Source organism: Pogona vitticeps, chromosome 14 (assembly GCF_051106095.1).
Source record: "Pogona vitticeps strain Pit_001003342236 chromosome 14, PviZW2.1, whole genome shotgun sequence".
NCBI classification, from domain to species: domain Eukaryota; kingdom Metazoa; phylum Chordata; class Lepidosauria; order Squamata; family Agamidae; genus Pogona; species Pogona vitticeps.
The window spans coordinates 20,205,382-20,232,880 of record NC_135796.1 but is presented as its reverse complement, the minus strand read 5'-3'; the positions used below and the strand labels follow the sequence as shown (position 1 = coordinate 20,232,880).

The 27,499-nt window shown below is 60.2% G+C and overlaps 2 protein-coding genes across 3 annotated transcripts in view; both read left to right on the top strand.

Annotated features, from left to right (window-relative positions):
• Nucleotides 1-18,662, top strand: part of KIAA1671 (KIAA1671 ortholog) — a 46,910-nt gene extending 28,248 nt beyond the window's left edge. For both annotated transcript variants that reach the window (XM_072983406.2, XM_072983405.2), the window contains exons 7-13: nt 10,467-10,588; nt 12,392-12,656; nt 12,763-12,940; nt 13,715-13,839; nt 14,493-14,632; nt 14,779-14,895; nt 15,463-18,662. In XM_072983406.2, coding sequence (XP_072839507.2) covers nt 10,467-10,588; nt 12,392-12,656; nt 12,763-12,940; nt 13,715-13,839; nt 14,493-14,632; nt 14,779-14,860 — 912 coding nt within the window. In that variant the 3' untranslated portion in view covers nt 14,861-14,895; nt 15,463-18,662. The remainder of the gene's footprint in view (nt 1-10,466; nt 10,589-12,391; nt 12,657-12,762; nt 12,941-13,714; nt 13,840-14,492; nt 14,633-14,778; nt 14,896-15,462) is intronic.
• Nucleotides 18,663-20,050: 1,388 nt separating this feature from the next.
• On the top strand, nt 20,051-27,052 carry CRYBB3 (crystallin beta B3). The gene is made up of 6 exons (XM_072983413.2): nt 20,051-20,135; nt 21,195-21,274; nt 22,395-22,513; nt 23,327-23,459; nt 25,477-25,619; nt 26,747-27,052. Exons 2-6 carry the CDS (start codon nt 21,200-21,202, stop codon nt 26,910-26,912), a joined length of 636 nt encoding a protein of 211 aa, XP_072839514.1. The 5' UTR covers nt 20,051-20,135; nt 21,195-21,199; the 3' UTR covers nt 26,913-27,052.
• The last annotated feature ends 447 nt before the right edge of the window (nt 27,053-27,499 follow it).

Here is a 27,499-nt window from a genome sequence, read left to right as displayed (position 1 = left end):
CCTCATTGACCCAGCAGCCTGAGGCGCCAACCCACCTGCCCCCACAAGGCCTTCGGCAGGCTTGCTCAGGGCTGTGGGCACAGCTTCAGCAGAGCAAAAAGGCTCTTGGTTTAACCATTAACCGCCTCGTTCTCCCTTTCCGTTTACTCAAGGGAGGCCAGTCCGGCGAAGCCCTTGAGCCTCTCCTGCCCTCCACCCTTTCTGGCTCTTTTGGAGCCGTTTCTGGGCTTGTTTTGGGCCGATTCCACGGCCGAATGGCTGGAGCGGGTGTTTCTCAAAGTCCTCTTCAGAGAGAGGCTCCCCCCCAAAAAAAAAACAACCACACACACTTTGGTGTGACTGCCGAGGTGAGGAGAGTGGGAGGGGGGGTCTTTCGGTGTCGGCTCCCTTGAGAGGGAAAGTCCTTGGTTTGTTCTGTTTCGGAAAAGATGAGCGGGATGGGGCCCTGCGTCAAAGGGACACAAAGGCAGGGCGTTTATTTTATTAATTAATTGAAATATTTTAAATATTTTACCCTGCCTTTCTCTGTAAAAAGGATTCAAGGCAGCTGTTTGCTGATACCAGAAAAGGAAAGAGGTTGGGATCCCTTTGATTTTTGTTGAAAATGTGACCAAATTTGCGCTTGCCAGACCTGACCTGGACCGAAACACAAAGAGACGCCCAGGTCCCTGCTTTTCCACACTTCGTGTTGCCGTGTGACGGGAAACGCCTGCGTCTGAAACGTCGTCGTGCACAAGGGAGCAGTCTTTGTAGGGGAATGTGCATGAGAACGGGGACATGTCTTTAAAGGTGAAACGTGCCAGAGAAACGGCCCCCCACCCACCCATCGCTGGCGGGACTGATGAGAGGAAGCGGGCAAGCCGTGGCCAGCTCAGGGCAGCCTGTTCTTCTCTGGGGCTCAGTGGACGGGGGGGGGAAGAAGGAGGGTCCCCCCCCCCCCGTTTTGACTCTTCCCTCTGCGGTTTCCTGCTTGATTTCTCCTGCTTTGGCTGATGCCATGCAGAGACCCCAGTGGGCGCCCTCGGACCTCCCTGGGTGGCCCCAGGGTGTGTGTGTGGGGGGACAGACTGTAGGCGAGGTCCTTTTCACAGGGCGGCCTTGCAGGACGTCCCTCCTGCAGTCCGACGTGAGCGGTCACTTCCAGTCCTGTATGTATCTAGTCAGCCTCCATTTAAGGCAGCAGGATAAGCAGGAAAACTTGGGGGGGGGGGGCAGCAGGAAGAGGCAGGGGCCTCCGTACCACCTGTTCGGCTCCGGATGATGACGCCGCTCGGCCAAGAGCCCCTGACTAATTTTAAATGGCCTCAGGCAAAACCAGCTGCTTCCAGTGACGTCACCTTTCGAAGGAACATGAACCGAGAGCCTGGAGGAATGCACGGCAACCGTTGTGGCCTTACAAGGGAAACCGTGAGGAGGAAGGCTTCGGTTCCCCTGATTTCTGAACTGTGGGCACGGTTGCCTCGGCTCGTTGCTTCAGGAAGAAACCAACCGGGAAGGCTCGCAGCCGGCCAGGGGAGGACGCTTCTCCTCGCTGGTTTTGCTGGGCATGTGCCAGGCACAAAGAAACATGCAAAGGCACCCCCTTCCCCATGCCTTCTGAGCAACGAGTGGCCGCCCACGCCTCTAGCCGCGGCCTCAGTGAGGGAAGCCCATTTTGGGCACCGGCTTCGCTTGCCGTGGAGGCTGGCAAGAGCTGGCACGCAGGGCGCCTCCCTCCAGCCTCGCTCCCTGCCAGTTTCTGCTTTGGAGTATTCTGGCCCCTCTCCCCCAGAACACTCCCCAGAAAGGGCAAAGGAGGGGGTGTGAGTGTGTGAAGGGCTCCTTCTCCAGGCATTGTCCCGACCACTTCAGAGAGGCTGCCCCTTTCCAGCGTCACTGTATTTCTTTATTAGCCACCTTCCTGTCCTGGTGTTCCTCTGGGGAGCTGAAGGTGGTAGACCCGCCTCCCCTCCCCTCCTTGCGGCAGCCTCCAAAACAGCAGCCCTGGGAGGTAGGCCAGGCCGAGAGCGAGAGCGAGAGCGAGCAATAACAATGGCCCAGAGAGATTTTGGTCTTAGTGGAGCACCTTGATTCCAGCCTCCAGGGTCTGGTGGGCGCTCAGCCGCTCTTGGCATCATCCTTGGCTTAGCCTTGACCTGCCCCTTGTCCACACAGGCGTTTGGAAGCAGAGCGTTTCGCATCCTCCCAGGCCCTCCTTCTCAGAAGCCTGGAGACAAAATCTGGTTAGAGCTCTTGAGGGGAATTGGGGTGTGGGCGGGAGATCCCTGCCAAGCCAGAAAACGAGGGAGAAAGTGCACCCAGCAGAGACGTCAGAAGGCTGCAAGGCTTTGGTGAGGGGGGGGGGAGTGGAATCCCAGGGCCAGGGAGAGAGGGCCTCCCCCCCCCCGCTGCTGGCTGGGCAGCGCTGCCTGAGAGGGCATCCCTTCCCGGGGGGGGGCTCCTCCTCTGGAGGGGTTGGAGGCCAGGGTGGAGCAGGGCCAGGTGCCGCCCTGTGACGGCATCATCCTCCGCACGAACGGGTGAATCATTCCGATGGATGGAGGGGCGGATCGGCTCCTCTCCTCCTGCCCAGTCGGGAGGCAGATGCTGTTCCCTCGGTTGCCATGGCGACCCTCGTGCAGACCCAGCCTCTTCCTGGGAAGGAAAGCGGCTCTGGGGGGGGGCAGCGAGTGGGCGGGGGCTTCACCTGGTGCCTGCAAGGGGGGAGGGAGAGAGGGGGACTGGGGTGGGGGCTGAGCCCTATGGGGCACTCGGGGACCCCCCCCCCGGTGAGGATGCCGCCCCCCCCGCTTTAGAAAGCCCAGGTGAGCTGGCGGCCGGAAAGGGGACCAGCCTCTGCCGCCCTGAGGAGAGCCAAGCTTCCTGCGGCCTCTCCTGAAAGGGCCCTGTGATCCCTCCCTCCCTCCCTCCCTCCCTCCGGCCAAGCTCCCCCCCCGCCCCCCCCGCCTGATCCTCCCTCCCTTCCCAGGCAGGGAGCCATTCAGAAGAAGGTTGCCCGGCAGTGTCGGCAGCAGCTCTGAGGCAACCACCGCAGGCTGGCTCTTGGTGGAGTTTTCCCCTCCTCCTCCTCCTCCTCCTCTTATTTTACTCCCGAGAAAGCGCAGGCTCCTTCCTTCGGGATGAGGCATCTCCAGAAAGGATGGGGCTGCCGGTTCAAAGTGGCCCATGACGGAGGGCTGGTGTGAGGTCGCCCACCCCCTCGGGAGGGTTACGTGTCCCTTGAGGGGGGGGGGTGAGTGGCCCACCCCGCGGCAGATGGGATATAGGAGGGCTTCGGGAGCCTGCACTGCTCCATCGAAGTCCACCGGGCCAGGAGGAAGAGGAGGAGGGCCCCCCCCATACTGGCCCGGAGAGGCTCTTTCCCTGCCTGGACCCGGCCGCGGAGAAGGGCTTGGCCGGGCGAGGAGAGGAGGAGAAGAGAAGCAAAGCGCTGGCCGTCGTCTCCCTCGGGAAGCCCTCCTACGGATTTTATAGACCTCTCTCTTTGGTGTGCCAGCGATTAGACGTCTCCATGTGTGTGTTTGGAAGGGTGCCTTTGGTTATCTGAAGAAGCCGCAAGAGAGGAAGAAGCGAACCTCTGATCAGCACCCACAGGGACAAACGTGGGGAGGTGCCGGCAACTGGGAGCGTCTCCGTCGGCCCCTCACCCCCACCCCAGTGCTTTGGCTTCCGTTCCTGGCCTTGGTGTGCCGGAGCGTGGCCAAGCCTCCTGGGGCTCCCGGGCAGCGGCTCTGAGCTGGAGGAGGGTCTGGGGGAGGGGGCCGAGAGCCATGGAGTACCTCGGAGACAAGCTGACGGTGGCCCATTCCCACGTGTCCCAGTGGGTGGGCTCCTTTCGGCGGTCCTTGCAAGAGGCCTTGAGTTTGGTGACCACGGCAGTGGCCCACGACCGGGCGCCAGGGGAGGGGGAGGGGGCGGGGCCGAGCCCCCCTGAAGCGCACCTCGTCCTTCCGGCACTTCGCCTCCCGCAGCAGGGACTCCCTTCGGAGGTTCTCCGCCCGCAGCCACCACAGGCTTTCCTCGCTGAGGAAAAGGCAGGCCGGCTCAGAGCAGCCTCACCTCGTAAGTGACAACCCCCCCCCTCCCCATTCATTTCCTATCTGCTTGCCCCCCCCCCCACAACCCCAGGCTCAACCGAGCAAGGACGCCCGGACATTCCTCACGGGAGGGCTTGGGGAGGACCTGTGTGTGTGTGTGTGTGTGTATGTATGTATGTATGTATGTATGTATGTATGTATGTATGTGGGGGTGTCCAGTGGGGCTGGTCCATGCGGAAGGGCCTCTGGGGTGCAGGTGGGCGGTGCAGACGTGGTCAGAGCTCTCTTCTGGGCCGCTGCCCCCCCCCAGGACGGTCTTTTCCTTTCTCTGCCAGGATGTGGCTCCATCTCGAGCCTCCTGAGGTTGGCCTATCCTCCTCCTCCTCCTCCTCCTCTGGGTTGGGGGGGCGGGGGCCCCTGCACAACCCATCTGCCCTGCCCACCCGGCTGGAAGCCAAGCCCATTATCCACAGGAAACAGAAGGATTCGCCTCGACCCCCGCTGCTCGCCAGTCTCTGCTCTCCATGAAACCTTGGCACAGGGGAGCTTCCCAGGGGGGTGGGGTGGGGGTGGGGTGGGGGCTGGAGATCACATCTTTCTCAGCAGAGGATCCTGTTTGGCCTGATCTTCCCGGCCAGACCTGAGTCGCCAACCCTTCCATGGCAGATTTCGGCTTGATGTGATCCCCCGTCTCCCCGAGCAGGGAGAGCTAAACCCCAACCCTCCTCCCCCCCCCCCCCCTTGGCCAAGGCCTGCTCGTTCTTTGCTCTTTGGCTGGGTGGCCCAAAGTGGCTGAAATAAGGCAGGCCCAAGCGGGTCAGTCCTGGCGAGGAAGACGGTTGGCAGCGGGTGGTGGGGTGCGGACAGGGCGGGGGGGGGGTTGTCCGTCCGAAGTGGGGAGATTAAGCGGGGGCCAGAAGGAAGCCAGGCCAAAAGAAGGAGGCCTGGGTCCTGCCTTCTCCAATGTGCTTCGATGGGGAACGGTTAGCACCACAGAGAAGCCAGCATCGCTCCCCTCCAGGCCTCCACCCTGGCTGAGGGGGGGGGGGGAGCCGTGTGCCCTGTTTTGATTCACTCCTGCAAATATTTGCCCGCAAGTAGGACTTTGTCCCGTCGGGGAGGTGAGCGGACGGGCCCTAAGCTCTCCCGGCACCCAGGACGTGGCCTGGCGGAGCGGCTCAGCTCCTCGGCTTGCAGGAGGTCTATCTAGTAGTCCAAGCTGTCGTGAGTTGACAGATTTACCAGAGAGCTCTTTTTGTTTGTTTGTTTTACTCCAACTCCCAGAATCCCCAGCCAGTGCCTGGACTTTGTAGTCCAAAATGGCAGTTCCTTGCCCAGCAGACTGGTTGGCGTGGTGGGAGTGGGTGGGATGGGCAGGGTCTCTCTCTCTCTGACAGATTCCTTGGCCAAACTCTAGCCGGGCTTGCCTGCTTGCATATTGAGACCAGGCTGGGAGATGCTTAGAAGTAAGATCAGCTGCTCAGTTTCACGGGTTGCCACATCTTTTCCTCCGGCCTAAGAACCTCTCAGAGGCTTTTAAGCGTTGCCTTGCTAGTCTGCTGAGAGAGGTGGGAATCAATTCGTTTTCTCTAATGGGAGAAATGTTGGCCTCCTGGAGGAACCTTTACACGTGCTAGAAGGAGCTTCTTCCCAGCCTGCAGGCCTCCAAATGCTGTGCGTTTATGTTCTTGGATCGGTGGCTGCCTGGGAGCCAGGGAAGGGAGAGTCTCTCTCTCAGCGCCTGGCGAGTCCGGGCAAGGGCTGGCGATGAGCTCAGCTTTGCCCTGGTGCTCCTCTCTCGCTGGAGCGTGGCTGCCCTGGGTTCTCCTTGTACAGGCGTCTGCCGGGTGGGCTCTTATTTTGACCCCCAAAAGGCGGCCTGAGGCGTAGCAGGAGTGTGGACACAAGTCGGTGCGGGGTTGGATCCTGTAGCCACACCATTCTCAAGGTGGCTCCAAGCGCCCACGTAGGCAGGAGCCTTAGGCTGTCTTGGGGAGACCCTTGTGCTGCAGCAGGGCTTCGTAACTGGGGAAAGGTTGCTTTTTCAGCTGGTACCCCCAGAACGCTCCTCTGGCCTCACAGCATGGCCACTAGCCATGTGGGGGCTTCCGGGGGGGGCCCCCGGGGTTCATGGCCATGGCTGTCATCCGTGTGTTCTCCCTTGTGGGCCGGAGGTGGTGCTACCTGCCCTTAGAGGAGGGCTTTGGCGCAGGGTTGACCAAACCGGAAAGCCGCCCGCCGGGGCTTGGAAGGAGCCTCAAAGGGCCGGGCCTGCAGAACGCCTTCCTCCCCTCGCCGCCGGACGCCCCTGCCGTGGGAGGGGAACGCCTCCCCGGGCCTCCTGGTTCAGGTGGCTCTTCTGGTTGCGTAGCAACCGTGGAGCTGTGGCAGCTGGCATGATTCGCGGCAGGAGTGTCGGGCTGCATGGCACAGGAGTAGGTGGGATGTGGAGCGACATGCGTGCGTGCGTGCAGCAGAGAGAGAAGCTGAGAGAGGGCAGAGACGGAACAGGGGTCCGGTGGTGGCCCCCAGGAAGAGGCCCCTGTTGCCCCCTGGCCGCTGCCCCTCAGAGGCTTGCTCTGCAGCCGGACTCCCAGCCCGTCTGCCTTCTCTGCACGCCAGCGTGGCTTCCCCTTATGTTGGCCGCCCCTTCCTCAGCCACCTGGGCTTTCTCCCCTTGCCTTCTCTCATCTCGGCAGCCTTGCAAGGGAGGTCAGGCTGAGAAGGAGCGACAGTCAGGGAGTTTTGTGGCTGGGGGTAGGGTGGCCACCTGGAGCGGGGCTCCTGCAGCGCTACTCCTTGAACCAGACCCCCCCCACACACACGCTGACCAGCGCATGCCTCAAGGCCTGACCCTAGAGGTTTCCCCCCCCCCCGCTTCCCTTGGGGGTGGGAGGTGAGTGGCCGGTGGGTCACCCCCCTTTCCCTTCCTCCCAAAGTGTGTTCAGGGCATAGGGGAAGAGGGGCACCTGGGCCCACTTCCTGCCCGGTTCTAGGAGCTGCTGCCCCAAGTCTTACTCCAGAACTTCAACCCAAAAGAGTGCCTTTAAGATCTCCTTCACAGAAGGGGCTTGGCAGCCCTGCATTGCAGAATCCTAGCACAGTCTAACTAGAAGGGACCCCCAAGGGCCATTGAGCCCCCCCCCCCATATGCACACACACATCAATGCAGGAAATGCACAGTTGAGTGCTTATCCTGCCTTTATTTCAACACCTCCGAGGAAGTGCTTACCGTCATCGGAAGGTGCCGTCTGTCCGTCCATCCATCCGCCCTTCCCCGACAGGAGCCAGCTAGCGAGGCTGATGAGAGAGAGCTTGCCAGGTTCCTTTGCAAGGGCCGAGGAGTGTCCCCCCCCCCCCGGTCAGTCAGTCAAAAAGGAACTCTTTGCAAGAGCTGTTGGCTGTTTGCAGAGCGGGGGGGGGGCCTTGGGGCGGGGAAGCGCAGAGGAAGGCCGGGGGGGGGGGAAGTAGCGCCTCTGGGCCGCCTGCAGGAGTGCCTGTGGCTGACCCTTATGACGGTGCAAAGGCCCTCAGCGCGCGCACGGGAGGGCGGCTTCCTCTTGTCGGCGCTGCTGCCCCACAGATTCTCAGAACCGCCTCTAAGAATGACCCGTCTCTGTTGCACCCGGCGCTCTTCCCCGGAAGGTTCGCCAAAGCCGGAGCCTGGCTGAGGAGCCAGTTTGCCTGGGCTGTTCCTTAGGCAGCCCCTCGGAGGGGAGGGGAGGGGAGGGGAGAGGAGGGGAGGGGGGGGCTCAAGAGGCTGGCAGCCAGTGCCCCTCCCCAGAAGGAAGGTGCCATGAGGTGCATCTGGGTGAGTAGGGGGCTGCAGAAGGTGGAGGTCTGGTGGCGCTGGGGGTTCAGGAAAGTGCTGAGGCGCCTTTGCCAGCCGCGGCTTCCGTCTGGTGACGGCAGGGCTGGGGGCTCAGCCGGGGACCCTTCCGTGGCAGGTGGGTTTCTTTCGCTAGAGGCAGCCGCCATTGCCTGGGCCGACGGACTCGTGGCGGCCCCTTGCCTCTCCAAAGGCCAGTCCCTCCCTCCAGGGCAGCCATTTGGGCGACAAGCCCTGGAAGGAGCCCGGCCGTGTCTCCCATCTGGGGTCGTTTTCCACAGGTGGCTCCCTCCCTCCCTCCCTCCCTCCCACCGGGCAGCGGTGGCTGCAGCTGGGCCACCCCTGGGCAGGGGGTCCACAGCCGGCTCGAACTGGGAGGGCGGAAACGAGATCTCTTGGACGTTTCCTGCCACACATTCCTTGGTGCTTTGGTGGCCACCCTCCACCTGGCGCGAGGAGGTTTCCTGTAGCTCCTTCAGGAGGCCCCCGTTTCGTCCTCGTGGCGCAAGAGAGGACCCGAACGGACACCATGAAGGAGATTCCGACTCAGAGCTGGAGAGACCTTCCTGGCCGGAGGGGCTGCTCGGCTGGGGAACAGGCGGTCTCGGAAGGCTGCGAAGGCGGTCTCAGGCAGGAGGTTTTCAAACGGGGAGAGGCGGGGGCGCATGGCAAGGGGGCACTGGCTGCATGTTCCTCCCTTGCCAGGGGTGGACTAGATGGTCTCTGGGATCCATCCAGCTCCACGTGTGTGTGTGTGTGTGTGTGGGATGAAAATGAGAGCCACTTTCACCCCTTCCTATGGGAATCTGTCAGCTACAGATCCTGTCGGATGGCCCGCCGAGTTGGACTCCGCGCCTGCCCGGTTGGGAAAGGGGGAGGCGCAGACGTGAGGGGGCTACTGTGCGCCAGGGAGTCCGCACACACACACAGGTGCTCCTGCTTCTATAGCATGAGAGGGAGGTCCTGGGGGGGTGTGCAAGAGGGAGGTCTCCCTTCCTTCTGGCAGCAGAGGTCCATCCGCACCCGATGGTTGCGCGTTCCAGATTCTCAAGACCCAGCTGGCCCTCCGCGAGCACGTGGCACCTCCTCATGCCCGGTGTGGCGTGGCTTATCGTTGGAATGGTGGCCTTTTGTCGAGAATGTCAAGCAGGCAGTTCAAGGTGTCTTCCCTCTTCAAGGCCCAGAAAAGGAGGACTGGGCTTTCCACCCCACGGCTGCCCCCTTATCTTCCCAGAGCAGCCTCTGCCGGGTGCCGGCTTATCGGGAACAGCCGGGCGGCCGGGGCCGTGGGGTTCAGAGCAACAAGGGCCAGGAAAGCTCACTGGCTTTTGGGACTACAGCTCCCAGTATCCCCCTGCTGGCAGGCCATGGCAACTGCATACCTAGCTCCGGCTCCGAGGGCGCGCTTCCTTTGCCTGCTTGGTCCCTGAAGCTCAGGCTGCTCCCCACCCCCCCACCCCCACCTCAAAGGCCCAAGGGGGGGGCGCAAAGGCTGAGAGAAGGACTGACGTGGGGGGGGGGGACGGACGGACGTTGCCTCCCAAGCTCAGGGAGAGCAGCCCGACGACAGGGTGGAAGGGGAGGCAGGCCCCTGGCGGGAAACAAAGGCCCTTTCTTGTGCTGACCCAGCTTCGTCCTGTCCTGCTCGTCTGCTTTGCTGCCTCCGTTAATTGCTCCTTCCCCCCCCCCCCGGTGGTGTTTCCCTGATCGCAGAGCCTGTTGGGGGGGGGAGCGAGCGTGGCATCCCTGCCAAGAAAGCCCGGGAGGGGTCTCCTGCAGGAGTGCCTTCTTATACATGCGTGCCCCCCCCGGATGTGGAGGGACTGGGTGGCGGTCAGGGTGAAGGGGCAGTCCTCGGCCAAGCAGGAAAATGCGATTCCCCCCCCCCCCGAATGTATTATTGGTCAGGAGGAGGAAAGAGAGCGACAGTGGGTGTCCTTTTTCCAACCGCATCCTGAAAAGGGAAAGAACAGAGCTTGGACAAGTGTCCTCTTCTCCCCCCCTCCCTCCCCCCGTCACAATTTCTGTGTCTGTGCTGTTTGGGGAGCCTGGGAGCCGTAGTCCCGAGCCCGCCAGGTGACGTCGCCTCCTGCCTCCTCAAAGCCACCCGGTCGGCCTGAGCTTCTCCCCCCTTCCATGTTCGTGCAGAAGGGAGGCCTGCCTGCTCTGTCCGAGGGGCCCCTCGCCTCTCTGTGGGGCACAGTCAGCCCCCCCCCGCCTTCCACCCGCTCCTCCTGGGGGTGCCCATGTCTGGCATGCTGGGGGCCTTTGTGCCCATGGCCCACCTGCTCCTGAGAAGAGAAGGCCTCTCACGGGAGCCTCTCTGAAATGGGATCCGGACCGGGAGCGGATGCAAGGGAACCACTTGCCCCCCTCCTGCCAGGGAATCTGTCAGCCCTGCCTGGAAGCTGCCCTTCCAGAGGGTCTGGTGAGCCGGAGAGAGAGAGTTTCTGGCCTCGGCTTGTGTTTGGCCGCCTAGAGTGGTTGCAAGGACCAGATAGGCGGGGTATAAATAAAATGAAATAAAATAAATATACCAGGGCCACCGTTGGGCTGCCAAGAGCTGACCCTAACCCTCCCCTCCCCCTCCTCTCTGGCAGGATCAGCTGAAGCAGTGCTTTGGGCGGCCGGCCACGGGGGCCAAGGACACCGACACCCTCGTGCACCAGGAGGCCGACAGCCAGTATGGCACCTGGAGCGAGCAGCGGCTCAGTGGGGACAGGTGAGCCTCCTCGCGGGCGGGGGGTGGGTGGGTGGCGGGATGGGATGGGATGGGATGGGAAGGAGGGGGAGAGGGAGAGGTTGGGCTTCCTCTCTGGGCAAGGAGCAAAACCGCCAGGGCCTCCCAGGGGCTTGAAGGAGCATCGCGGCGGATCCGCAGTGGGGTTTGAGGTGCTGCTGAAAAGGCCTCCCTGGCGGGCGGGGGCCGCGCTTCCCTCCCCGTCCTCCTTTTCTGGCAGCGGAGGCCGCTTCGCAGGCACCGGCAGGCAGGGCTCCCTTCTGGGAACTCGTTAGGAGGCACTCCTAATTGGCCGGGGGAGGGCAGCGCAAGGCTTGCTGTCAGGAGAGCTGTGCTGTGGGCTCCTGCCGAAGGAAACCCCCCCCGCAGCCCCTCCCCTCGGAAGGGACCTCTTTCCAAGGCCTGTCAAGCAATGCCTCCTTGAAAAGTCTTTCCGAGCCGGGAGGAGCCTGGCTTCCCAGGGGCTCCGTCTGAAGCGCCCCCTCTTGGCAAGGAAAGGCTCCTTTTGGGGACCAGACCTCTCCGGAATCCCCTGGGCTGAGGGGGGGGGGAGGAGGAGGAAGGATTCCCCCCAAAGGAAACCTCTCTCCCTCCCTGTCTTGAGGACAGTGGGGGGGGGTGGCGAGAGGGGGTCCGTGGGCTGGCCTTGGCTGCCCTTGGGCTGCAGGAACTGCTGAAGGCTGGAAAAAAGGAGCCTGTGTTTTCTTCTGGGTGGCCCTCAATGGGTGGCACCTGCACTTGTGATCTGGCTGGGAGGCAGCGTCCCGTCCCCCCCCCCCATTGGCCACCCTAGTTGGCTCCCAAAGCAAGATAGAGACGCCTAGAAAACAGGTTGACCTCCCTTTAAAAAAACAACAAAACACTTTTGAGAGCTCTCTGTGATGCTGATGCTGCCGCTGACCCCAGGCAGTGGCTTTTCTGGGCTGAAGGGCTGTCCGTCCCTCCCCATCGCCCGGCCTGACCGTGGGGCACACCCACCCGCTGTCCAGCCGCTTCCTCTTTTGGCAAAGACCCGGCATTCAGGGAAGCCTTTCGCAGGCCTTGGGGCCCTCTGCTGTTCAGCTGGGGGTTTTGCCTCCCTCGTGTTAGATTTTTTTAAAAAACCCCACAAAAGACCCCAGACGTGGTTGCACCGTCCAGCCCCAAAAGAGGCAGAAGAGGCGCTGCCACCAGGCCGTCAGGCGAGGATTTAGCAGGACGGAGGGAAGACCGGCAAGGAGGGTGGGGGTTCCCCGGGCCTGAGCCGATGAGGAGGCGGCTGCCAGACCGTGGCCTGGTCTGGAGAGGCTCTTGGTTCTCCCAGGACATGAATGAAGGGTGGTGTCAGGAGGGGACACCGGGCGGAGGACAGGCTGGCCTGGATGATTCTATGGGTCCTGCTAGCAGGGGACTCTGCCAGGTCTTGGCATTCACCCCCACACCCCCACGCAATCCAAACCCTTTCCCAAGGATGCTTCTGTGGAAGCTGTTGCTTTTGGGGAGGAGGGCTCCCCTCGCAGGACCTCAGGGGCTGACCTACCCCCACCCCCACCCCCATTGCTCCATTGCACTCAAGGGGGGGCCTTGCAGGGACCCTATTCCCAGCGCCCTCCCTCAAGCGGCTGTGCGTGGAGGGGGGGGGAGAGCAGGGGTCCTCCGGGCACAGCAAAGACTGACACAGCCATGTCCATCCATCCAGTGCTAAGGGCAGGGTGGCCCACCTTGGGGAGGGGGGGGGACGCACCCTGTTTCCACACACGGACACAGCAAGGTTCACTTCTCCCCCTTCCCCGCTTTCTTCCGGAGCTTTGTGCCAGAGTCTCCCTCCTCGGAAGGCAACCTCCCTCCCGTCCGGAGGCAACTCCCCGGCAGCCGGCCCTCCTCCTTCTCCTCTCAGACGGACCCCACCTCCACCACCGACCCCCACGACGACGACGACGACTCCTCGAGGGACCGGCGGAGCGCCAGCCTGGACCGCTCCAGCACCGACGCGGAGTCCTCGGCCGAGGCCCTCGACCTCCCTGCGGGGCCTGCCGCCCGTGGGGCCCGCCTGGACTTCTCCTTCCTGGATGTAGGTGGAAGCTCTCGGGCCCCTTGGGGCGCCCCTCGTCCCAGCGGCGTTGGAAGACGCCTCCGTTTTGGTAACGTTGGCACGTCTCGTCTCTTTTCTTCCGAAGCAAACCCCCGTGCTGGACTCCAGTGCCCTGAAAACCCGGGTGCAGCTCAGCAAAAGGCGGCGCCAGCACCGGGCCCCGATCTCCCACTCGCTCAGGAGAAGCACCCTCCGAGAGGACGGGCCGCCGCGCTCCGGGGTGGACGTGGCCGAGAGCGCCTGGATGTTCAAGGACTCCACAGGTAGGGAGAGCGAGGCGGGGAGCAGCCGGAACCCCCCACCCCCACCCCTCCGGGAGTCCTATCCGAGTCAAAGAGCCCCTCCGGCCTGGAAGAGTTGGGCGTGGGGGGGGGCACAAAAGCAAAGCCCTCTGGTTCTCCTGGATGCGACCCCCCCCTTCCTGCAGTTTTCCCTGTGCTCCACTGTGGGAGCAGCCTGGATGGGGACCTTCGCCAGCCATTCCTCCCCCACCCCAGCCTGGTCAGTAGAGTCACGGGGACTCCCCAGGAGGAAGGAGGCATCCCCCCCTCCCATCAGCAGCCACCCAAGGCCTTGATCCCCACCCCGCTTAATCCCTTGCCTTAGAGGAGACTCTTTCGAGTCTTCGATTCCATCCCTTCATGGATTCTGTGGGTCTGCTGCGGGTGGGGGGGGGGAGGTTTCAGCCTGAGGACAGTGGAGGAAGGCGGTGGGCTAGGAACTTAAATTTATTTGGTGTCTATGAAACGAAGAGGGGCCAACGCCTGTGCCAAGAGGACAGAGCGGCCGGGGGGGCCTCCTTCAGCTCCGGGAGTGTATGGGCCTCCCAGCGTATGGGGCTCTCTGTCTCCTCCCAAGCAGGGCCTGAGGGGTCCTGCCGTTCTGCCTTCCCAGAATGGAGGCCTGTGGAGGGCAATCCATGGGTCAGTTCCTCCCCCCCCCCCCCAGCTCCGGGTGGCTCTGGCTGCCAAGTCCCTCGGCCTGTTTCTGCACTCGCTTGGCCTCCTCCTCTGACTCCCGGTTTGGTTCCTGTCTAGGGGAAAAGTCGGCCCCGAGAGGCGAGTCTGACGAGGAAGGGAAGCCCCCTCCCGCCGAGAGGCCGCCTTTCTCCCACCCCCAAAGGCTTCCGGTGTTTCCTGGGCTGGACCAGTTGGCCCTCAAGGTGAACCAGGGGCTGCTCTTGGCCCAGGGTCAGGGAGGGGGCAGAGGGGTTGCTTCTGCCCTCCCGGGGGGGGGGGAGGCGCTTTCAACGTCCCGCGGGGGGAGGGCAGGTGCCCCTGAGGGCTACGGGGCAGAAGCTGGGTGTCCCCAGAATAAATGCTTGGCTACTCCAACCTCCCCCCCTCCCCAAAGTGTCCCTTCCTGTGGCTGATGATTGGGACCTCGGTCCATGTGGGGATTGGCGGGACAGCTGTGGGGCAGATGAGGAGGAAGAGCCAGGAGGGGCCGGGACGAGGGGGGGGGACACTTGCTGGCCGGCTGCTTCTCCCCTCCCTGTGGCAGCCATGCCGCTTGGTCTCCTCTGAGGGGGAGCTGCCATCAAAGCGGGCTCTAGCCCACATGCCCCCCTTTCCTCCCCACATGCCCCCCTTTCCTCCCCACATGCCCCCCTTTCCTCCCCATGCCCCCCCCCCCGGTCTCTCTGACGTGGCGGGTCCACGCCTGCACTTGGCCAGCCTCCGAGCCAGGAGGCCATCAGCGACGGAGGCCTCCCTCTTCGTGGTGACCCCCCCTCCCAAGACACACTCTGTCTTGGGGGGTGGAATTCACGAAAGGTTTCTCGCCCCCCTCACCCCCACCCGGCTCTCCATCCAGGCTCAGCTCAGGAAGCGGCACGAACCGGAAGCCGCAGGAGAAGGCCCCTCCGCGCACCCCTCCCGGTCGCCCAAGTCTCCGCTTCAGGCGGGTCCCTCCGGAGGCAGGACGTTGCCCAAGGGCCCCGAGAGAGAGGAGAGGTGAGGAGGGGGCAGCAGGCCGGTCGTGGGTGGTGGTGGCCTGTGCCCACCCGTTTCCCAATCTCTCTGTGTGTGTGTGTGTGGGGGGGGCTCACACAGACACACACAGAGTCGTGACCCATGGAGGTGGTTTTGCTGCCTTGCAGGGCGGAGGGCCCCCCGTCGCCACAGTGGCTGAAGGAGCTGAGGTCCAGGAAGCGGCAGAGCCAGTACGAGGACCAGGTGTGACACACACACACACACACACACCCCACGGCCTGAAGGTGAGCGGGGCAAGGGGCATATAGCTAGGTGAAGTTATTTTATGTTCCCTCAGGAGCCAAACGTAAGGGACCTGAACTACCAACGAAACAACGTGCATTTAGGATGAGTGCTTACGCTCTGTTTGAATGTGTACTTAACTTTCATTTGCTTTTTGAAACGGCCTTGTGTTGATTTTGCATGCTTTATAAATATTTAAAATGTTTCCCAGTAGCTAAAATTGGCTGAAAAGAAATATTTTTATGAGGGAAATACATGAACAGAGTACACAGAGTCAAATGTAAATGTTAAAAAAATCCAAAGGTTTACATGGAAGTTGTTTTCCTTGGAGACATTTGCGCTCCTTAGAATACATTTTCTTCTTCTTTTCCCTTTGGTTTTAAGGAAGGCCATTAAATTCACCCAAAATGGTTTGCTCACTAATTTTTAAAATATGCCTAAAGGCCTCTGTGCACAAGGGCACCTGCTTTATCTGGGAAAAGTGAATTACAACTTTTCGTTTTTGGGATTGCCTTGAATTTGAGCTCATTCTGTTTCTAAAACTGAACCTTTTCCTCTTTTTTTCGCAGAAGGGTGGATCATGGCCGACTTCTTCTGGAGACTTCCCCACGATTGATTTATAAACTCCTTGTTCTGTGGGGAGGTGTTGTCGTAACCGTGCTTTCGGTCCCTGAGTTTCCAGACGGAAGCCATGAAGGCAGAACTTTGCCACAGAGGAAGCCTTAACTCCTGGCCCACAAGGCCCCCCCGGCACTCCCCCGCCCCCCCAATCGCTGTCGCTTCCTGCCTCCGTCTCTCTCTGTGCACGGTGTGCCTTCCCATCTGTCGCCACGGCTGGCCTCGTTGGTGGAGGAGGAGGAAGAAGAAGAAGAAGAAGAAGAAGGGGAGGCGGAGGCCGGGCGTTGATCTCCGGCACCTCAAGGGGTGGCCTGGGTGGGTGGGTGGGTGTGGGGACCTCCTCACCGTGGGACGGCCTCTGCACTGGCATTGCCATAGGGCGGGCAGGCTCTTTCTTCTGCAGAGTTTGCCCCCTACAGAATCCAGGGCTGAACCCTAAATGTTGCCTTCTGGGGGGGGGGCGGGGTGGTCAGAGAGACTCTGGATTTATGAATGAAAGAAGACGTTGGGGAGATGCTGCAGCAAGTGAGTGAATGAATGGGCTGGATCCTTTGGGCGTGGACTGTGCCCACCGGAGGAGGGGTTGAGAGACTGAGACTGAGAGAGAGAGAGGACTGATGACGTTTACTGCCATATTGAAAAGAAAAACTTGACGGATTATTATTTTTAAGTATATTTTTGACTGACAACTTTGTAGGCCAGCCTTGTGGTCAGAGAGAGCAATGTGATTCCCCTTCCCCCACTCTCTTTTGCTGCTGTTTTCTTTTTTTTTTTCTCCTTAATTTTTTTAGGATCAAATGTTTTATTGTTGTTCCGTGGGATTGTATGTGTTTTGCTGGGACACAAAGTAACCACTTTATGACAAGGATCCCATTCCTAGGAGGGATGATAAAGCAATAAAGTTAGCCTCTAGAGGTGGGCACGAACCACGGGTTTGGCGGTTTGGTATGGTTCGTTTCCTGGCCAAACAGCTGATCCGCAGCTCGGCGCTCTGCCCTGCCTCCTCTGCCCACTGCTGCTGAATGGGCGCCTGCTAGAGGGGGCGGGGCACTGAGCCACCGATCAGTTGTTCGTTGGTGCCCACCTCTGTTAGCCTGTCCTCATTAAATAGCTGTAAATAACCTGTGTGTTTTCTTTTAAATAATGACCAAGGAAGGGATATGAGAGGAAGCTGGAACTTTGTCAATATCAGGGTTGCCTGTGAAACCCTCTGTGTTGTTTCTCTAAACATCTTCCTCCCCCCCCCCCCATAAATACTAAGGGCAGGGTTGTGCTTGTCTCCCTATTTCTTTAGTTGTTTCAAAAAATAAAGTCGGGAAGGGCCTGTGGCCTGCCCATCTTTTGCTGACCCTGAGCGATGGCGTGGCATTGGTGGAGGCTGGCGGACTTTCCCTCCTGTTGTGTTGGAAATCCTTTTTACCTCATTGTGGACGCTCTGTCGGAGGGGAACCCGGGGTTGCTCCTTCGTGCCCGTGTGCCCGCACGGGTGACTTGGAAGGGCCGCCCCCCCCGGGGCCCCTGGCTTTGCTCGCCTCCTTCCTTCGAAAGGGGTCCACAGCTGCCGCCCGGGAAGCACTTTTGCCGGGAGAAGGAGCCACCGTAGAGAGAGGGGCTCAAGCAACGCCTCACCTTCGCAGGGAGGTCCCCCCCCCCCGCTTGCCTTTGAAAGGGGCTTCCTCACCTGCAGGTTCTGCACTCTGGGGTCCACTCGGAAGAGGAGCAGGACCTGTGAGATACGCCGTGGCTTCTCTCCTCTCTCCTGCCCACCCCACCCCGCCCCACCCCACAAGTGCTCTTCTCAGAAATGCCCTCTTTTTGGGAAAGGAAAGCTTCTCTATTAAGACTTCTTCCTGGGACCCTGGTGCCCCCTCTCTGCCACCTCCAGGCGGGACGGGGCAGAAGAGGAAGGCCTGCGCGGAGCTGCCTCGGCGGTCCAAGCCAAGGCCGGGCTCCGGTAGCAGCAGGGGCTGCCTCTGCGTGCACAGGTACCCATGCCCGATGCCTGTTCTCTGCCTGTAGGCCTGCGTTGAAGAAGCCAGCCTCTCCCTCTCTGGCCTGCCTGCTGAAACGCTGCTGTGGCTGCCAGACAAGCAGCTCTGATGGGCAGCCACCCCCCCTCCTGGCACGCTTCGCCTCTGTGCCAATTGTTCTAGGAAAGAAAGAAGCCCCCTTCGCGCCCACGCCTGCCTTTTTCTATCACCCCTCCCCAAGATCTGGAGCTTGGGGGCTTCCATGGGCAGGTGGGGGGGGGGAAGGGAGAGGGTTGGGGGCAGAGCGGCGGCAGCAGCAAAACCTGAGTCATGGAGGAGTCCCGGTCAAGCCCCACCTCCTTTTGAGCTCCCATCAGGTGTGTGTGTGTGTTTGTGTGTTTAAGAGTGAGAGAGTGTGTTACAGAGTAGAGAAGTTACCTTTGTTTTAACTTGACACCTCCCAGATTCTCTCTCTAGCCAGAGGGTCCGTCCGGGGATGCCCATTGGGAAGAGTAGCTTCTGCTGGCGCTCGCCTGTGTCTGTCTGCCTGGTTCACCCCCAACCCCAGACCCCATGTCTTCAGGCTGAGGATGCTTCCAGGTGGCGTCCGCTGGGCTGGCTGGGCTGGGGCCTCAGTGGAACCACCCTCCTAAGTGGGGCGAGACGGCTCTCAAGGGGTGGTGACCTTGCCGTCCCTTCCCTGGGTCTGTCTCAACCATCTTCCTCGTTTTTATTCTTGATTTTTTTCCGTTTTGCTCCCTTCTGATTTCCCCTCAGCCTGCGAGGATGTGCTCAGGCCTTCTCTCCCATCCCATCCGACTCGCACACACCCCAGTGGCTCTCAGCCTGCTTGGGCCGTGGGCCGGGCCAGGCTGGACCCTCCTCCTCTGCTGGGGGGGGGGTTGGAATGGGGGTGGCGATTGACTGTCTGTCCATCCGCATTGCTTTTGGTGGAATGTTTGCAGCTGGGGTGGGGGAGCTGAGCCCGGGGCCGTTTGCTCGCCTCACATAATAGGCTGGGATTATGGCCGGCAGGGAGGGGCGCGTGGCCGATTCTGGACTGCCAGGCCCTCTTTGCTTTGATGCTCGGACAAGGCACTGAAATGCTGTATTTTGGTAGTTTTTACTACTGAGAAATGTTCAAACTTAACAATGTCAAATAAAAAACAAATGGTTCAGAACGACAAGGCCTGAGAGTCTTTCTTTCTTTCTTTCTTTCTTTCTTTCTTTCTTTCTTTCTTTCTTTCTTTCTTTCTTTCTTTCTTTCTCTTTGTGTCCCTTCTGTTTAAATGTGGCTTTTTCTCCATCACCCCAGAGTGGGTGCAAGTTCCAGGAAGGCAGGTTTCGGCTGGATATTGGGGGAAAACGTCTGTTAACAGACTGTTAGAGCAGCCAGACAGGGGAGCCAGTTTTCCTCAGGAGGTGGTGAGCACGTCAACCCTGGAGGCATTCAAGAGAAACTTAGACAACCATCTGGCAGTTAACGCTTGATTTGGATACCTATCTCTAGCAGGGGGTTGGGCTTGATGACCTTAGAGGCCCCTTTCCGTTTCATGATTCTAGGATCCAAGAACAGAAATTAGGAAATAAATAAAATAAATAAAAATAAGAGTATGGGAGGTGTGTGTGTGTGCGTGGGGGGTGGCTATTGAGAGAACAAACATGTCAAGCCACCACTGGTTGAGGCGCGTTCCCCGAGACAGCCCTCCCACAGGGACCCTCAGACATGGATTCTGCACAGCCAGGCCCTCTTCGTTTTTGTGCTCAGACAAGGCACTGAAATGCTGTCCATCAAATTTCACCCAAATAAAACATGTCCGTTTTTCGAGTGCCACAAGGTAGACTCTCCGTTGCGTTTGCTATAAGAGCCTTTACATGGCTGCAGATTCTCCCAAAGAGCTCTCGTGAAGGCCTGCCTGCTGTGTGAGGCATATGCCACCCCCGACTGTAGGCAGCCAGTCGGGCCCTTCCGGCGCGCCCCAAATCCCCAGCTCTGTGGCAGCCCAGAAGCAGCATCACTCTCCCTCTTTGACCACCGTTGGCCCTCACGGGAGATCCCCGCGCAGCTGACCAGGGCGAGAGGCTGTTTGGAACGCCCTGGCAAGCGTTGGCTTCTTCTGTGGGCCGCGCCAGCCTGTGGCAGTTCCACGCTTGATTTTTAGACATGAGTTTGGCCCTAAGTGCGTGTTTAGAGGCCTCGAAAGCCTTCTTGAGGTTCCCCCGCGCAAAGGCCGCAAACAGACACCCCCCCCGTCTCTCTGTTTCTCTCTGTTGCCTGGAGTGGGCCGCTGTGGTGGGGCTGTCATGAGGGCCTGCATTTTAGATGAACCCACACTGCAAAACTGCTGACCCAGAACATCTGTGAGGTTCTGGCAAGGAGCACCGCCAACATGCTGATGGGCCGGACCGCTAATCTTCTCTAAACCGGCGGCCAGCAGCCCTCGGCCCGCATAATGGGGCCATAGTGTGGAGTCAAGCCCTTTGCTATTGAAGTGCCACGCGGTGGGTGGGGTCTGGGGAGGGAGGCCGAGGCGGCGGCTGCTGCCTCAGCACCCCTGGAAAGCCTGGGCTGGGGGCAGAGAGGGCCCCATAAATAACCCTGCCCCTGAGCCAGCCTGGCCCGCCAGAGCTTCCAACACCACCTGGGAGAGGAGGTATGCCACCCCCATTCCCCTGCCCCCCTCCCCAAAGTAGGGGCAAATCGTTTCCTTGGTGGTACTTAGGGGGGTGGGGGTGGGGGGGCTTTTCTCTCCCCCCCCCGGCCACAGCGTTGGGGCACCCTTGTGCAGAAATGGTTCTATGGGGTGATGCCAGCAGTTTTGCTAAGGGGGGGGGAGAGGGAGGCTCCCGCTGGCTTCTTGAAGCCTGGGGGAAACCAGGAAAGCCCCCAAGGAAGCCTGGCCATGGCGTCCCAGGAGCCCCTCCCAAGAAAAACTGGTGGGGTGTTCAAACGGTGCCTCTGCCTCCCCTTCCACGGCTTGCAGTGAAAAGACGGCCCACAAAGATGGGGGGATTTATATCCGCCAGAATTGGGGGTGGGGTGGGGTTTATTTGGGGAGTTTATTTCTAAAAGGACAGCTCCCAGAATCCGTTGCTGAGGGTGAGGTGGGGGGGCTCTGGCAGTGGTCGTCCCAAAAAGACTTTTGCAACCACCTGACTCAGTGGCAGCAGGAGGAACACATGCTGGGCGGGGGGGGGGGTAGTAAGGGGGGGCAGCAGCTCAGGCTCAACATCTGCTATGCAGGGCCAGAACATGTCCACCCAGGCCTGACCACCCGCTACCCCCCCCCCCACCAGACAGCCCCCCTCAGCCTTCACTGATGGCAAACAAAGGGAGAGTTCACAGCAGGCCTGCAACTGCCCCCCCCAGCCGAAGAACGCCAGCGCTTCCGTCTCTTCCCCCCCCTCCCCAGGCCTCTACTGCTTCAAGCCCCCCCCATCACTCTTGGCCACCTTCAGGCCATCCTTCAGCCTCTGGGGTGCCCCCCCGGGAGGGAGGGGGCAGCTCGGCCAGGCTTCTCTCCCAAATTAACTTGAGGCTCCCCGAAAGAGGACCGCCCGCCTCCCTCTCCTCCCGGTCGCCGAAAAGCCAGCCCAGGCTGGAAAACCTTTGCTTTTGCTGGGGGGGGGGGGGGGAGAGAAGCGAATGTTTTCCTCTATGGGCTGCTAACCCTCTCTCGCTGGGGGGGGGGGGGGGCGGCGGGGCTTTGCAGGCACCATGACCGAACAGCACAGCCCACCCGAGGAAATGGCCACGGCCGAAAGCCCGGAGGAAGCGGGACCCACTTACAAGGTAGGGCCCAGGCTGGTTTCCTTCGCCGCCCTCCTGCTCGCCCCCCCCCCGGCCGGGTCCAGCCCTTCGGGACACCTTCCAGGGAAAAACCTCGACCTCAGCTCCCCCCCCCCCCCGCCTTCTCCGACCGCCGGCCAGACGGGGCTCCAGGCTGCTGCAGCTCCCGGATCCGGACACGAGGTGGCGCCCTTGCTCTCTCCGGGTTCCCTGGCCCAGGACGCCCGGGGCTGGCGACAGGCGGGCCTTTGGAGGGCTCCCCGGGGGCCGCCCCGTGGCCCGCAAGACCTCGCGGAGCCCCCCCCCCCGGAGGGCCCTGGGGCGTCCTCACCGGGGTTGGGGTGGAGGGGCGGGGGGGGGGCTCGTGGCTGTCCTCCTGACACCGCTTAGCCGCCCCTCCCAGGCCACGTTCTGTTCTGCTCTCCCAGTTGCCTCCAGTTAGAGAGGAAGGGGGCAGCGGATGCCCTTCAGGCGCTGGGGGGCTTGAAGCTGCGCGGCCCTTGGGCTCCGAGGGGGACCCGATGGCTTCCTCCTTCTCGGAGCGCCCCTCGTCTCCCTGGCGGCGCTTCCCGGAGCCTCTCCCGGCCAGGATTCGCCGCGTGGCCTCCCTCCGTCCCACACCGGGCAGCGTTCGTCCACCTCACCCACGGCCTGCCCGTCTTCTGCACCAACAGGGTCTAACCTTCTCCGGGACGGTGCCCGGTCCCTGCTGGGGTGGGCGGGCGGCCCAGAGCCCAGGCACCAAGGGGGGGGGGGGTTCCCCTCGCGGACCGACGGGGGGTCGGAAGGGCGCCGAGGCCAGAGCTTTCCTTGCGGGAGAGCGGCCGCTTTCAGAGCCGTGAAGCCGGTTGGGCCGGGCCGGTGGGAGGGGGTCCTCTTTGGGGTGGGGGGTGGGCTGTATCGCAACCCCGGGGCCGGAGCTTGGTTGGCTCCCCCTCCGAACCCCCACCCCCACCCCAAGTCCCACCCCAAGTCCTTGCGGGCAAACCCTCCGCGCTTTTCTTTTCCCGAAACAAATGCCCATCCCCAGATGATTCCCTCGTCCTGACGTCCTATTTTTTTAAAAAAACCCGCTGGTCTCTGCCAAGCTTGAACCCGCCTTCTCGCCCCCCCCCTCCCGCAGGTCACGCTGTACGAGATGGAGAACTTCCAAGGCCGGAAGTGCGAGCTGACCGAAGAGAGCCCCAACCTCACCGAGAAGGACCTGGAGAAAGTGGGCTCCGTCCGGGTGGAAGCCGGCCCGTGAGTGACCTCCCGCTCTCCGCGTGCCCGCCTGCCTGCCTGCCTGCGCGCGCCCGCGTGTGAGAAAGAGAGAGCGAGAGCGAGAACGCTCCTGAAGGCGAGAGGCGGGCTGGCCTCCCCCCCGCCCTTAATCTGAGAGCCCCCAAGATTTTCCAAAACAGTTTTTAATCACCAGGAGACTTTGCGCTGGAGGCACAGCATGAGGGCCGCCTTCCTCTTCGGGCCAAGCAAAGGCCCTGGCCTGCTCTTTCTTTCTTTTTGGGGGTCACCGTGCACTGCCCCGGGGGGGGGGGGAGGCCTGTGGGTCACGTTATAACGGAGGCAGGCGAGGTTCTGGGGCTGCTGAGCGGATGGGACCCTCTCGGGCGGTCTGTTTGGGCAGGGACGCCAGGCAAGGCGCTGGCCGGGCTCGGCCTGTTGGGAACGACTCCGGGGAGAGGCCTTCATGGCCAGGCCGTTCTAAAAGGGGGAGCCCCTCCCAATTACTCCACACGGGGTCCCCATGAACACTCACAGGCCCTCTCTGTTGGACCCGCAGAGAGTGGGTGGGGCAAGGGAAACTTGCCTGATTATGAAAGAGACCCTCAGGGTGGCTTAAAAAATGCCAATGAAAGCAAAGTGAGAAGCAGGAAAGACCTGGGTTGACTGCAGTTCTTGAACCCTTCAGACCGGCTGGGGGATCTTTGGAACAGCCCTCCACCTCCCGGCTCTGCTCCATGTTGCCCAGTGGAACCCACTGACTCTCCATCCCTTCCTCTCTCTCTCTCTCTCTCTCTCTCTCTCTCTCTCGCTCCCCCCCAAACCTGATCACAGCTGGCTGGGGTTTGAGCGCCAGGCCTTCAGTGGGGAGCAGTTTGTGTTGGAGAAGGGGGACTACCCTCGCTGGGATTCCTGGTCCAACAGCCACAGCAGTGACAGCCTCCTCTCCATCCGTCCCCTCCTGATTGTGAGTAATACAGCAGCCCCCCCCCCCCACACACACACCAAGAAGAGGCCCCATGGTGGTCAGCTTGCGCCATGTCTGTAGCTCTGTCGCCTGTGCCCGGGGCTCGGGTTGAGGTGCAAGTGCAAGTGGGGATCGGGGTGAACAGCAAGCACATGTGGGAAGGTTTCTATGCATGTGTGGACAAAGAGCAAGTCCCGGGTTGCTCTCTAAAGGAGAGGGGCAAAACTGGAACCCTCTAAAACCTGGCAGTGGGAGAGGTGTGGGGTGATTTTGGGATGCAGGGAGACTCCAAACGCTTGAGGGTGGCCTCAAACGGTCCCTCTTTGCAGGGCGGGCTGTTTCTTGAACTTCCTTCTCGTCCTGTGAGAAATCGCTGCTTCCTGCGAGAACCAGAGGAGGCCTTTTCTGCTTCTGGGCCTCTTGGCTCACCAAAAAAACTGAACCAAAGCAAAGCTTAAGTGGGTGGAGTGGAAGAGAGACAGAAAGGGATCGTGAGGAGGGGTGTGTGTGAATGGAATACCATAGGTGTACACATACACACACACTGCATTGACCGGGTAAAAAACAGTCCCTCAAAGGTGAAAGCAATCTAACCGCTGGGAGGTTTGTTTTTCTGTTTGTTTGTTTTTAAAGCCTGCAACAAGTAGCTAATCTCAAGGCCATGGCTTACAACCACCAGCTGAGGATGCAGCAGAAATGTGTCTGCTGAAGGTCTCGCTCTGTGTCTGGACACTAAAAAAGAAAGGAAACAGCCAACAACAGAAATGCAACTCGGGGGGGGGGGGGAGAGTAAAATGTCCTCTCCTGCTGCAGAGAGATCAAGTTTCCATGCAGGGTTAGACCCTGATCCCATCCTGCTCCATGCCCTGTTTCCAGCCACCCTGTGCAAGACATGGTCCGGGCAAGAGACATCCCCACCCCTTGCCATGGCTCCCCAGCACGTGACCTCCATGGCAAGCAGTCCCCATAAGCGAAGCCAAGCCTTGACCCCCTGCACCTGCTTGCCCTCCTGGATCAGGGTGTCTCAGCCTCCAAAATGGTTTGGGTGTCAGGAATCCTAAAAGCTGAAGGCCAAAACCTGTTGGGGGGGGGGCAAGGAAAGGCAACCCAGCTCTGGTCTGCAAAAGCTGGAACAGGATCACACCATTCTGTGCCTCTCCTCCGTCCTGAGGTCTGCCCTTGGCCAGAGGCTCAGCTTGGCCTGGGGCGCTGCCTTTTCCCTCCCCCTTTGCCAGTGCAGGGGTTAAAACACCCTGCGGCATCACCCCGTTTATCTTGCTTTGTCCTCTTAACACCAACGGACTGTTTGTCTGCCTAATCCCGGATTGTCCACTGGATGGGCAGCATCTTTCCCATCATCTTCTTTTTCTTCTGCTGCTGCTGCTTCCCTTTCCTTTGAAAAATGAGCCCTCGAGCCTCCAGCAAGCAAAACAGTTCACAAAGAAAAGGTCCATGGACAGATGCAGCCAAGAACGCCTCCTTCCATTTTGTGCGAGTGCCTTGAACACAATGAAAGCTGCAAAGCTTGGAAACCTGGTTTTCATGGAGTGAAATCCCAGAATTCCACAGCCTGTTTCTGAGAGCTGTGATTTAAAGGAAGGAAGGAAGGAAGGAAGGAAGGAAGGAAGGAAGGAAGGAAGGAAGGAAGGAAGGAAGGAAGGAAGGAAGGAAGGAAGGAAGGAAAAGGAAGGAAGGAAGGAAGGAAGGAAGGAAAAGGAAGGAAGGAAGGAAGGAAGGAAGGAAGGAAGGACAGGACAGGACAGGACAGGACAGGACTTGAAGATCAGATCATACCCTTTCTCCAGCTTAGCCCAGCATGGGAAGGAGCATCAAGGTTTGCCTCTCCATGGAGGGTCTTCCCCATCACTCTTCCTCAAGAGCCATTAAGCTGGAGAGGCCCAGGAGCTGAACCCGAGGCTTCCTGCATGTGTCTATTGCGGTCCCTGGGGTGGGTGGGTGTTCTTTGAGGGACTGAGCCCCCCACTCACCTGCTAACCCCACTCCTTCCCTCCACCAGGACAGTCCGGACCACAAGATCCACCTGTTTGAAAACATCAACTACGGCGGGAGGAAGATGGAGATTGTGGAGGACGACGTACCCAGCCTGTGGGCTCACGGCTTCCAAGACCGCGTGGCCAGCGTCAAGGCCCTGAATGGAATGTAAGGGGGGAGAAAAGGGGTGGGTGGAAGGAAGCAAAATTTTACGCACAGGTACAGGGTGTGGGTGGGAGGGAGGGAAGGAGGGAGGGAGGGGGAGAGAGAGAGCAGAGGTTTCAGAAAGGATGGACTCCAGTGTTTCTCCCCCGTTGCTGTTTCTCTCTCTGGGTCAAGGGAAACAAGGAAGGACATCATCTTAGAATAGCAGGACTGGAAGGGACCCTTGGGCTCATGAAGTCCAGCCCCTGCCAAGGAGGCCCAACGGAGAATCAAACCCCCGACCTCTGGCACGTTAATAAATGCCTATTATCAGCATTCTTTCTCCAGCCACTCTCTGTCCTTCCTAGCCGAGCAATCAGGTTTGCAGATAAAGTCATGTTTACCTTTCAATGGCCAGTCACGAGATTAAGCTCTCTAGGATGCCCGGTGAGGAAAGGGGTGTGATTTCACAATCATCTCCCTTTTGCCACTTCAGGAAGTAAGAGTTTTAATCTCTCCTCTTTCACACATGCACACAAACATATTTTAAAGGCACACTTTGAAAACTGCCTTGAAGAGATTCTGCCTTCAAAAGTTACATAAAAATAGGATGATGAACTCAGTAAAAATGGGCAGTGTGACATTGTTTGGGTTGTGTGTCTGTGTGTGTGTGTATAAGAGAGAGAGAGAGAAAGAGAGAGAGAGAGAGAGAGCTTGAGGCAGCTTTGCCGTAGAGCACAGTGTGATGTTGATGCAGGAAATATTTGGGGGGGGGGCAGAGGAAACGATGCAGACTTTCCCACGGGGTCAGGTCCAAAGGCTTCCATCCTGGCGGGGTGGGGAGTGAGGGTGTATTCTACACGCTGCAGTTCATACCTTCTCTGGGCATTTGATGTGTTTTCCTTATCCTCCTTCTTGCAGACCTGTTTTTTTTTTTTTTTTTGGTTGGGGGGGCTGCTTTTAACCATCCTTTCTGGCATTTGATCAATTTTTGGTGGTCGTTCGCACCAAGAGCGAGATTACAGGGCACCCCGTGGCCCCTGACTCCAGCAGCCCCTGGGATGGCCTTCTCAGGGGCCAAGACCCCCCCCCGGGGCCTGGCGCTGGGGTCTGTGGCCCCCTCCCTCACCTCGCTTTCTCCCCCTCTGTAGATGGGTGGGGTACGAATACCCCGGGTACCGTGGCCGGCAGTATGTTTTTGAGAAAGGCGAATACCGCCACTGGAACGAGTGGGACGCCAGCCAGCCCTTCATCCAGTCCTTGCGGCGCGTCCGGGACCAGCAGTGGCACAAGCGGGGCTGCTTCGAGGAGAGCTAGAGATGTCGTGCTGACCCAAGAGTTAGAAGAACCTGAACCGGGGGGGCTCCTGCCAGGAGGAAGCGGCGGTGGTGACGGCCCCCCAGCAGTTCTCTGTAGAAGATGATCTGACGCTCTCAATAAAAGTCTGAGAGGCTGAATTTTCTGTGGTCCCGTCTGCTCTTTCACTCCCTGACATACACACACACCCGTTCCCCAGCTTCCAGTGGCAAATACAAAGTGTGTGTGGGGGGGAGCATTGCCATGATAGACCTCAGCTTTGCATACTCAGGGGCTCAACACTAAAAAGCCACTTTCTGGGCTCCTTTGGGCAGGGTGTGGGAGTAAAGACTGAGCAACTGCCCCCCCCTTTTCTTTACACTACAAAGATTGCTAGGATCTCCCTGGAGTTGTATCCCCCAAAAAAGTAACTTTCTCAAGCAGTGGGGCCAGGGAAGAAAACCAGGCTCCGCCACCCTGTGACCTCCATAAAAAGGATCCTGGCGGTGTCTCAGGCGGGCAGGCGGGGGGGGGGGGGGGGGCTCAGCGCTCCCAATGAGTTCGTCCAGCCCAGGCATTTTGGAGGCTTTCTGGAAAACAGAAGAAAA